This window comes from Plecotus auritus (genome assembly GCF_963455305.1).
Source record: "Plecotus auritus genome assembly, chromosome: 7".
NCBI classification, from domain to species: Eukaryota; Metazoa; Chordata; class Mammalia; order Chiroptera; family Vespertilionidae; genus Plecotus; species Plecotus auritus.
In genome coordinates this window covers 170,487,496-170,499,857 of record NC_137774.1, presented here as the reverse complement: position 1 = coordinate 170,499,857, position 12,362 = coordinate 170,487,496, and the positions used below count along the sequence as shown (strand labels likewise).

Genomic DNA, 12,362 nt, shown 5'->3' with positions numbered 1-12,362 from the left:
ACTAGAAATAAGTGCTAATGGTAACACCCATCCATTGCCCTGCTATTTGGGAAGAAGAGACAATACATTTCTCTACTTTCCATACTTTGGAGATCTACATAGAAGCCAATTCTCCAGACAGGCCATATGTTTACATAATGTCCACATATGGTCCTAATACTATCTTAAGTTTAATAGAACCTGTACTGGGTAGAACTTGCCTTTTTCTTTTCTTCTTCCTTTTTCTTCACATTATAGATAACTTGAAAAAGGTCTTTAAGATCAATGACTAATGGCTCAGCCTGAAGCAAGAAAAAGCATCTTTATCAGTATTTTAATCTTACTATTTTCTTCCCTTTATCTCCCATCAGTTCTGACTTAGTACTCCCCGCCCCCTTTCTCTTAAAGCTCCTCACTACACTCCCCTGTTTTGTGGGGAATAACCCCCACTCCCAACCCTACCCCCAGATACATAAAAAACAACAATAAGTACTTAGACCATGATAATTTTCCAAGTCCCTCTGCATTTCTAGGAATAAGTTGCTATTATTCTATAATCGGCATTCACCTTATAAGAATACCCATTCCAACAATCCTTGTGCCACATGCTCCATGGGAATCGATGACATTTCAAAAATGATTCCTTAGACCAATAAACAGTTATCATTTGAATCATTGTTTATTCCTCTCCCTATCTCCAGTTGTTTCTAGAAAGCTCTCTAGTTGAGCGATAGACACTCCTACATCCCACTGAGGACAAGTCCCCCTCCAGGAATACCTCAAGGCTTGGCACTAACCTGTTGCCCTGTTTTTATGGCAAAAAACTGATGCTGGCCTTCTGCTCCACACACATAACCAAATGCCCGGTTGTCTGTCACATCACGGGCAATGAAAGAAATCTTATTTACTGGATGTTCGTGCTCTATCACCTGAAAAAGGAACAAAAACATGATTTACTGGGAAAACTAGCATCTACTTGTAGGCTAGCACAGCTAAGCATCAGATATGTGAAAAGGCTGAATCAACCACTGAGCCACACAGGCCAGGCTATTCTTGTATTATTACTTATTATTTATGTATTATTAATACACTACAACTGAAAGCTTACTTTTCCTTTCCCCTATATATTAAAATGAGACCCATGCATAGACCTACGATAGTATCACAAACCAAAGGTTCGTATTAATCTAGTTCTTGTACCTGGGGTCATAAAGAATACCCAAGAGATATTATAGCATACCTGTGTTTACAGACTTGACACATCATTAGAGGAAATAAATTTCAAGATAAAATGACTTAACTCCTCACCCCTACCCTGTTTTCCGCCTTTACATCTGGAGAAGTGATATATACTATTTTTTTTCCTACAGAATTTTGAGAAGGAAAAAGGTGAGCTAAAATTTAGTTGCAAATTGTTTGTCAAATGCAGGTGGTCAGAAAAGTGTCAGTGAAAGTGAATTCTTACCCCAGTTTTCTCATCAATTATTTTGATCCCAGAAAGGGAAATGTTGACCCAGATCCTTTGTTTGTGTTGTCCCTGAGACCGACCAGCCGCCGCCATGCCCTGTTGAGGTTGGGAAAACAAGAAAACTTAGTTAAAACCACCCTATGATGCTTCTGATACTAAAACTTAAAGGCAGCTTTGCTTTCAGCTTAATTTACCATCTATGAAAGACCTAAGCACCCTGCATAAGAGAGAGCAAGAAGGAATAGAAGGTGTTGAGCCAGGACATCACTAGTTCTGTGAACTTGGACAAGCCATTTTAATTCTTTTGATCTCCGAACAGTCACTGGTAAAGACAAAAAGAATGTACTAGAAGTTCTTCAAAGGTGTTACTTCTACGTCTTGTCTTACTTAGCAAGTATTATTTAATTAGTTTCACATAGTGACAGTGCTGGAATTCAAAAATTCAGAAAATCAAACGGCTAACTCTAAGGAACACCAGTTTCCAAGCAGAGTCCTGACTTTTACCTGAAGACCTCCAGGGTGGAAACTTCGATCTGCCCAAAGCAAAAGGCATGTCAAGTCCTGCTACACTAGGAACAACACTCAGAATATGCAAACAATCTCATGGCTACTCATCAAATGAGGTGCCCCTGGATTACGTGATTAGAAAGTTTTCCTCTTGAATAATTGAGATACAGGTAAATACAAACTTCTCATCTAATTCCTCCTGTTGGCCGTTTGCTGAAGACAGAGACGAAGCACGCTTTCTGCCTTTTACCTTCAGTTTCATCATAGAATCTTGGCTCATTTTATCTCCTCTTGCATCTGGCACGTCATCAATGCCAATTAGCTTGGCCTTATATTTTACACCATCACCTTTGAATCTGGCCAAAAGATACTCATCTGTCTTTTCTGAGCCTGAGAAAAGAAAGAAATATAGGATAAAGTTTATAAATGTATTTAAATATCAGCCCCATGTATCATCAAATATGTTCCGGAATCTACAAATTAGAGCAGTACAAATCTTGCTTATACTATGATTGACTAAGTGTGCAATATTCTACCCTTATTCTCACTTCCTTGGAGTAAAACCATGCTCTTCAATACTGTATAAGATGTTGGGATGGAGAGAAAATAAACTCTTAAAGGTGCAAAATGGACTGAATTATGGGAAACTTATGGAACTATGTGAGGTGGGACCTGGGGATATTCATTATAATTTAAAAATACTTTAAAAAAATATAAGGAGAATAATGCTTTTGTTTTTTAATAAAAGAAAAATAAGGCACCACACAATTTACCAGCATTTTTGAACTGTCAAAAAGGTAAAAAGGAATTATGAGTAAATTTCTTTGAAAATCACTTAAGATAATTATCCCATCTTCATAACTTCTTTTGCTTCTCTTAAAAGGCCTGTGGGGTCTCATTTCCATTGCTAAAGAGTAGAAGTGAAAAGCAGGCCAGTCACGCAATATTTTCAAGCTATGAATGGTTAAGACTCTGGCACTTTGTAGTGGTACTACGGGTGAAGAACAAGGGTCTATAAAACAAAGGTCTTTAGTTTTGAAAAACAGCAACATGGTAAACAGGTTACTGAAAGATAACCATATAATAATTGATAGTTGATTTATCAACTGAACAAGATGGCATGAGAGCCGCCTGGCAGGACCTGGGGCAATCACAGGATTCAGAGCCACGTCTTGTATATGGAGTGAACCAAACTCCAACTCTCTTGCTCAGGACTGGAGACCAGGCTCAGGTTGAAGCCAGGCCACGGCCAGCTCTTACTTTACCCTGAACTTCTCATTTCTTCAGAGGTAACTACCACGAGCTCCCCTCATTGGCCTCAGGAGGATTTCTCCATACCTTTCTTCTTCTCCTTCTTTGACGGTGCCTTTGGTGCAGCCTGTTGGTCAGGCTGACCATTAGATGTACTGGTTTCTACTTCGTTAGACATGGCAAGAAGGCAGACAGCAAACTCCAGCACCAGCAGACACTTAGTGACACCAGGCGCTCCCTGATGGCGAGGTCTCAAAAGAACATAACCGACTGCAGACACCTGTAGGCAGAGTTTAGAGGCGTAATGAGATTATAACACAGCAAAGCCAGACTTTATGCCATAATAGGCCTACCACTAGTGATTCTCCAGTGCAGTTCTTCAGACTCATTTTGTTCTTTCTCCTCTATTAGACTGAACTCTGAAAGCAGGGGAGTGGGTAGGAGTGTTTCCTTTGAGGTTTCCAAAATGGAAAGAAGGTGTTTACCAGATTTTTCTTTAGTCAGTTGGTATCTGGTAACATTTAATGATTATCTAGCTAAGTAGCTTGTGTTGGATCTTTGGCATAAAAATCTAGCATGAAAGATAGAGATCAAAATGTGTCACACACAGAAAAATCATAGCAAAATAGAAATAAATGGAATGCTGAGCTTGAGAAAATGGCAACTGGCATGTGAAACTGGGTATTATAAATTCTGGTCCTCAAAAAATTCTTTAACTGTAAAGGCAGTGTCAAGAGTAGAGCTACATATTTTATCTTATTCATATTAATATTTTTTAAAATGTTAGGATTCTGCATCTAACCTCCAGTGCTGTCTATAAGCACTATACTTTAAAAGACACCCACTTTTGACATTAACCCTTACACATATCAGGGAGAGGATTAATTTATGGGGTGTCTTTCGTGTAATTAATTTATTGCATGTGAATACTTTTATGCTATTATTTAGCGTTACTGTCCTCAACATGGTTGTGGTATATGCTCTCATAAAGCTCCCCCATGTATCACAGTAGGTAAAACAGAAAAATGCAGTCATTGTAAGTGCTAATGGACGTGAACTAATGTTTCAAAAGGTTATTTCACCCCCCAAGAGTCAAAGTTTCTACACAGCAGCTGAGAGAGCTAGAGACAGGTTAACTTTCTACCTGGACTGAAGACCGAAGACAAAGAAAAGCCCCTCACAGTCTGTAATCCTGTTAAGATGACCAATGGGCTGGTGCACCCCCAAAAGCCCTCTTAATTCTATGCATACAGCACCCATTTTTGAGCTTTTTAATTCAAGGATAAAGTCCATCACATGGGAATATGTACTGTTTGTTAGATACTTAAAGGACAAAAGTAAGTTTCAAGTTTTTGCTCAATAAACTTCAACTGCCACTTACTTGCTTCATGAATGTCAACATGTTCTCCTGAAGGTCAGTACTTAATCGCTTCCCCATGAGTTTTTATATATTTATTTTATTTTATTTTATTTTATTTTATTTTATCTTTTAAATCCTCACCTGAGGATATTTTCCATTGATTTTTAGAGAGAGTGGAAGAGAGAAAGACAGAGAGAAATATTGATGTGAGAGCACATCAACTGGTTGCCCCCTGCACATGCCCTGACCAAGGCCTGGGACAGGGAGGAGCCTGCAACCGAGGTATGTGCCCTTGACCAAAATCAAACCTGGAACCCTTTGGTCCACAGGCCAATGCTCTATCCACTGAGCCAAACTGGCTAGGGCTCTCCATAAGTTTTTAAATAGTCCTTGTAGTCTTAATAGTCCTTGAAAGCAAATACATAGATAAATACATAAATCTATTTATGGTTAATATTATCTGAATTATTTCATTTGGAGATTTAGTTGTTAGTTTTGCTCAAACACACCTGGATAGTAGGGAGCCATAGAGAAGTCTCTGCATGTGGATGTCTTACAGAGTAGAGGGTTCAAAGCTCTTCTCTTTCTTTTTTAAAAAATTTATATACTTTTATTGATTTCAGAGAGGAAGGGAGAGAGAGGGAGAGATAGAAACATCAATGATGAGAGAGAAGCACTAATTGGCTGCCTCCTGCAGGCCCCACACTGGAGACTGAGCCCTCAATCTGGGTATGTGTCCTAACTGGGAATCGAACCATGACCTCCTGGTTCACAGGTCTATGCTCAATCACTGAGCCATGTTAGCCGGGCCAAAGCTTTTTTTACTTAAGACATCTTTGGGGGCCAAACACTATTAGTCTTTTACCTGTATTAACTCCAAAATTTACAATAACCCTGAGTATTAGGATACAGAGTGATTTCACTTTTCCTGAGGGAAAGCCAAGGCACAGAGGTTGTAACTTACACAGATGCAAATACTAGAACCCGGGTCTAGCTCAGGCTGTCTGGCCCCAAGCCAGGGTTCCTCAGATGTGACAGTGATGAATCTCATCTGAGAAATCTCATAATAGCTACAGAGATGCTGTTATACACCTGTTGTGGCTGCCAAAAGATATGTCCAGTTCTAACACTTTCCAAACTAAGGCATAGCTTAAAAAAATAAGTCTAGTTTGCATTGAGTTATTGGGTCTGTTTTAAGCTCTGGTAAGGTCAAAGATCTTATATAAGGGGGAACAAGTGGGTATAGGACAACTAGAGTGTATAGTCTTCTCATTCATTAGGTTCTGTGGGACCCTTCTGACCACGAGCACAACATTAATCAGGAGACATACACAATGAATGTTAGCATAAGGTAGGGGTCACAAATTCAAGCTCAACACATATGCAAAGGGTTACCTGAACAGCTCCCCATCTATACCTAACTGGTTCTAGTATTTAGGGACAAGGCTGCTTCCTTCATTAGAAGCTTGAGCAGATAAATAAGAAAATACACTTGGAACCAAATGAGGACCTAAAGTTATTGTATATTATTGACTCCTTCTTGAGGCCTAATGTAGAACAAATTTGTAAATGAAACTTTGCTAAGTCAATAAAATTTGCTTCCATTTGAGAAAAGATAACTAACTTGGATTTTGGACTTTACAAACCTCCCTGAAAGAATGTGAAGACTTCCCCTTTCCATGGCATAAGAATCAGATGACTAGGAGAGATTTTGGAGCTTGCAACATCTTTTCTGAGAAGGCTCTGAGAAATGTAAACCAGAACACTGCGTGAGTCATCTTAAGACAACTATGTCCTTTGCACTAAAAAAATAAAATAAAATAATCTGCTAATCTGCTAATCTGCTATAGTTTGTTTAGCCCTTAAAGTTATGCATGCAAGACATCCAGTATTTAGAACCCTGGAATGCTCGGCATAAGAACACATTTGTGTAGAGCCAAATTTAGCTGGTACTTTCTTATTCTTGCTTATCTTTTCCATCAGTAGGGATATATTGGTATCAGCAATGATACTAATGAATAATTCCAGGATTCTAAAGCAATATCCTGACACCAATGTACCACCTTCCGCCCAGTCTACCTTCTAGCCCTAATTATACAGAGCAGAGAAGAAATTGCTTAGTCAGACTCAAAACGCTGGTAAAGGGAGTAACTTGAGTTAAGGACTTATTTAATGGTAGGCCTGTTCCACAAATGGTAGAGAATCTATTTTTAATGTTAAGGGGAATGAGACAAACACCCAACCTACCAAGCACTTAAAACATTTATCCTGACAGCTCCATGAAATAGAATGTGTCTCTGCTTTATGAAGAATGGAATGGACTCGGTAACACAAGATTATTTGCTAATAAGTCTCTGAGCTCAAAACTGAACATGATCTATGTCCCTGTTTCTACTATATATGCTGCTACTCTTTATATTTTTTTTTAAGCTCACTGATTTTAACCTGTATTTTATAAGCTGCTTTCAAAGTCATAATCCCATTGACTTTAAGATATCAGTAAATTTTTCAGGAAGAGCCACATATATAGACACAGGGGAGTTAAAGAGAGTCAAGAACAAAGCAACATAAACATCTTTACCAAGAGCATCCAGTACTTTGTACTGGTCAGAGAATGTGTTTCCTTGTCCTTTAGAACTTTATGCCTGTCTCAGCTGAGGTACTGCATTAGGGCATGTGAAATATTAACCTCCAAGGCAGATAGATCTCAGGGTCCAAGAGGGCAGCGAACAGCCTTCACCACTCTTTTCAAAGCAGCCTTTTGAGAATAAGGAAGGTTGCCAGAAATGAGGCAGTGAAGTTAGGCTGTTTCTGAAACTTGATGTAACCCCTTTCTCCCTTAGCTGCTTAGATGCCTATGCTTTTAGGAAGGCTTACTCTACCCTGCAAAAGCCACGCTGAGCAGACAGGAAGATTTGTGCAGCCTCTTGAATTGGGGAGGTGAGACTACACAGAGGCACACTGAAAAGGAGTCCTTAAAAGATTTGCTTGCAAATGCTGACACAGCTGTAGGGGCCTCAGTGACAAAACATGCCAGAGTCAAGGAGGTACACACGAGTTAGGCATTTACAGAGAGCACGTATCATTGCTTTTAACCTTTGGAAGGGATGCTACGGGACTGAGCGGACACAAAGAGCCCTGAACCAAGAAGCTGTTCCCTAACTTTGGGACCAAGTCTGACCAGATTTACGAGTTCCCTCTACGGCTCATTGTGAGCAGAGGTGAGATTACACAGCAGCTAAGAGTTCAGGCTTGGGAATCTTAGGTAACTTCACCGTCGTTTAGCTCTGTGGCTGAGACGACTTAACTCACATTTGTTTCTTCACCTGTAAAATGGGAATATAGTTTGCAGAATTGTTATGAGAAATCAATAAGAACTTATGCAGAGACCTCAGTGCCTTGCATATGTGGAAAGTGCTTAACAAATGGCAGCTGTGATTAAATCAAAGTTAGGCTTCATAGAACTATGTGTTGTGCTATCTTATTTGCATCCAACATTGCTTTCCACAGCAAGTATTTAAACAGTTGCAGAACAACTGGGACCAATAAATAAACAGCTAGTAAATAGAAACATGGAGGAATATAGTGCTTTAATTAGTAAGGCCCAGGTGAAAAAGTGAGAGGGTTTGCCAATATTGGAGTCACCTTCTGTTCAACTCTGGCTTCTGAGCCTACAGAGCGCAGGTTCTGATGGAAACAGGACTATGGGGACCAAAATCTATTCTACATTATCCAGAGATGTCTGTTCTAATGGATCCTGAGTCAACTCTAAGCCTACATCGTTACTAATGGCAGGTCTAACTCAGATCACTTGGGGAAATTTTACCGGAGAGCTCTTAAACTGTCAATGTCCATGCCACACGCAAAGCGATTAAACCAGACTCTCTGGACAAAGGCATCAGTATATTATAAAGAGTCCCAGATGATTCCAATGTATTGACAAGTGTGAGGTCCAATGGTTTACTTCCACAATCCTTTGTCCCATTAAAAGAAATAGCGAGTGGGTTAGACTATTGAGCTGGAAGAAACCCGGGGAATAATTTGGTCACACCCTTTCATTATAAAGGTTAGGAAACTGAGGACAAGAAAGAGCGTATAATTTGTCTAATGGTTACATAACTGATTGTGGATAGAGTTGGTACCAAGAGAAATCTAGGTCTTAACATGAGACTCTACTGTTTTATTCCTAGAGATTATGTGTGTCAGTTTTTAAAAAACTATATTTTAAGAAGGCTGTACAAAGCACATTATATATAGAGACTGGACTGCCATTTAGTAGATATACCAAGCAAAGAACAAGAAAATAGCTTAGCAGAATAGTTTGAAATGGAATTTCACAGATGTTTTCTGAACCAAAACAGAAAAAAGGATTTTATGGGTCTAATTATACATCGTTGCTGAATTCTTTCTTGCCTAGTTCGCTGGAGTCCTACTTGGTCAAAATGGCTCATTAATGTTGATTTGGCTGCGGGGAAGAAAGTATTTGGCTAGGTTTGAGACGCAACTCGCAGATCAAAGAATTCAAATTTATTTCAGTACATTCTCTACTATTCAGTGCTTGGCCTTTTAGGGTTTGTTTGTTTGGTTTTTTTAAAGCATGATAGGAAGTTTGAGTTCTTATGTTGGCATAAGTTCTTATTCTTGAGTCATTATGACCTCTCCTAATTTTGTACTCACCCCCACCCATTTTGTTTTTAAAATGAGTTTTTATTAAGAATAGCTCTAGTAGGCCTAAAGAATAGTCATCATAATAAAGAGTGTTTGGGAGACTTTAAGCTTTAAAAATGAGCTTAATGCAATCCAAATGAAAGTCCATTCTCTAGACTGGGCTTAGCAACCAATTCACTAGAAATGTCTAAACATTGTTCACAAGTTGAGCTGACGTATTAAGTTTATGATCAACTCTATAATGGTATCACTCAGTTATTTCAATACAATGATAACTTTGAACACTTAACTCTAGGGTTAGAAGTAGTAGAAAGTATAAATTCATAATAATGAGAGTTTACTCCAGTATCTTGGGAAAGTGGAGCACAGATAATATACTTGTATGAACAAAGGCATGCAGAGGGGATTGAATCTAGAATCCTCCTTACACTTATTCAGACCCTATAAAAAGGAGCAGTGTTGGAATATCCCTGAGGTCCTTTGACCATGTGGAATTTTTGTGAAGGTGGACACATGAGGCTTGTGGTTGGATTAACTAAAATTAGAGAGCCTACCCATCTCAACTTTAATATACAGTCAATCAGTTATTCCACCCCAGTTCTTTTTTTTTTTTTAATATATTTTATTGATTTTTTTACAGAGAGGAAGAGAGAGGGATAGAGAGCCAGAAACATCGATGAGAGAGAAACATCGATCAGCCGCCTCCTGCACACCCCCCACTGGGGATGTGCCCGCAACCAAGGCACATGCCCCTGACCGGAATCGAACCCGGGACCCCCAGTCCGAAGGCCGACGCTCTATCCACTGAGCCAAACCGGTCCCGGCCACCCCAGTTCTTGAGTGTGACCGCTTCCAGCTTAGACTAAACAGAACAGGAAAACTGAAATTCAACTTTATCTTTTAAGTCACTTCAATAAAAGGAAGGAAGTGACCTTGAAGATTTGGAGGTTTCCATTGCCGGCATTGGATCATTTGAACTATGCTCTGACATGGTTCCCCTGACACCAGGGACTATATTGGACATGGATCGCCAGCTCTGGGACATGTGCTCTGTGTATCTCAAGTGAGCTGGGCAGGACAATAAAGTGGGCATAACTTGACATGGAAAAGGGAATGGGGGATTTCTAGTCTAGTGTATAGTATCACCAGAATCACCAGAGCTCTGCATCTGGGGGTTATTGGTTCCTGATCCTCCTAATGATAAAATATCTGCTTTCTTATCTATTATTGTCTCTTTTGTACAGGTCATGTGGGAAAGAGATCGACAATGTAATAACTACACCCTTGAACTCAAGGTCATATTCATCAGCCAGTCCTCTTTTTATTAGATAGATATTGAGTCACATGTGGAAGAAGCCATGAGTGATTCTCATTAATTCTGAGGAAAGGCTATTAGGAGTCCACTGCTTTGGGAGAAAGGATAACATGGCTTTTGGGGGGTGGGAAGGATTTGAAAAAAGCTACCCTTCTCCATATACCTTGGGCTTTAGGCTCAAAGGTAGTTGGCAATCTGGTGGGTAAGTAAGTTTGTATAGCAAGCTGAGCCATTTATGGGAAATGGACAATGGACTGAAATGGTCCAACACAGGGTGAGGGGTGCAGGAGAGGGGAAAGTCCTTATGGTTAGAGAATGGGTAGAAGGTAAAATGTCTAGACTAAAATCCTAGGCTCAGATGCCAGAGTTCCCATCTCACCCAGAAGATACCTTGGCACTTGGACAGGCCTCATGTGGCTGGTGGGTGGTATATATGAGCACACTGAAAGAGCTGTGTGACAAGAGGGCCTGTAGGGCCATGGCAGGACTCCACTGGGTTGCTGCCATGGGCTGGGGTGCTACAGTGACAAGGACAGAGGGGGCCCTCACATGGTTTGGTATGTCTAGTTATGAAATGACAGGAAGTATACCAAAAGAGCATGAAAAAGGAAGAAGATTTCAAAAAGCTACAGTGTTCATAGATAACTGGGTTGAGCATCTGGAAATTAAAGGTTGAATTTAGAAAAGCTCTATTTTGTACAATTAGATGGCATAGGATACTATATTTCATTCTGCTTCCCTCTCATCCTAAATCCAAGGGAAGAGAGAGTTCTAAAGAATGAGAAATTTACATAAACAATTTTAGGGTTTTAAATGTTTTCTAAAATGCTACTACTACCATGGAGTCTCTAGAAATTTTCTATTGCAAGGCCTTTGGGAGTGATTTGAGGAGAAGCATGATGAAACTGGTACAAAAAAAACACAGCAAACACATGATTTTTTGAATTCGGCATCTAAATGTACAATGGATACTATGCTTGATATTTGCAGAAAAGATAGTAAAAAAGCTAAAAAGTCAAAGTGAGGGAAAATAACCATCAGTGTACCCATTGATTCCTAGGTAAATACATTGACACAATTCATACTCTTTGTAATAATCCTCCCTCATATCTACGTATTCTTACCCAAATTGAACTGCAAATATCTCATTGTTTTCATGTCTATCATTTCTCAGTTAGGGTAGATAATTCTACCAAAACTAAACCCTCTACCTGGTTCTAAGCTAGATCTTAAATAATTCATATAAATGGGTCTAAGGAGTTTGTTTCTTAGAACACACAACATCCTTGGTGCTTTCTCACTCCCAAGTGAAACGATCCCGGATGCAGTTGATGCGGATGTGCAGCATATCTAGCACGTGGACAATAGGAGAAATAGTTCATCCGTTTGAGTCTCTCTGTGAGGTCACCTATGATGCTTATGCACATAAACCTGTTAAACAGGTTTCCCTTGACTCAAGTGCCGTTACAATAGTCATCTTGAAGATCTATGTGGATGTTAAAAGAGTTTTAAAAAAGCATGTTATTTAGAAGCATCTGCATTTGAAACATTAAGCTATAAACACCAATAGAATTATTTTATGATATAACCACATCAGGCCACTTTAAAAGCAGGCAGGTCATCTTAAATTCGTCCTCTTCCAAAAGCCAGTGCAAGAAGCACGGCTTGATATTTGGCTTGTCCTTTAATTCATCTGGCTGAATTATATCAAATCCCAACGTGGCTTCCCTTTCAGGCAGAGCCCTGCATTTATATATTTCTCCAGGCCATTGCTTGAATGTTTCTGTACCTGCTTGCAACTCACGTTTCAGATG

At 39.5% G+C, this 12,362-nt stretch overlaps 1 protein-coding gene across 5 annotated transcripts in view; it reads right to left on the bottom strand.

Moving 5' to 3' along the window:
* Positions 1-12,362, bottom strand: part of DAB2 (DAB adaptor protein 2) — a 47,077-nt gene that overhangs the window by 17,719 nt on the left and 16,996 nt on the right. For all 5 annotated transcript variants that reach the window (XM_080677943.1, XM_080677940.1, XM_080677941.1 and 2 more), the window contains 5 exons: positions 3,293-3,485; positions 2,205-2,344; positions 1,445-1,543; positions 777-908; positions 201-281 (listed from right to left, as the gene is read on the bottom strand). In XM_080677943.1, the coding sequence (XP_080534069.1) occupies positions 201-281; positions 777-908; positions 1,445-1,543; positions 2,205-2,344; positions 3,293-3,383 (543 nt within the window). In that variant the 5' untranslated portion in view covers positions 3,384-3,485. The remainder of the gene's footprint in view (positions 1-200; positions 282-776; positions 909-1,444; positions 1,544-2,204; positions 2,345-3,292; positions 3,486-12,362) is intronic.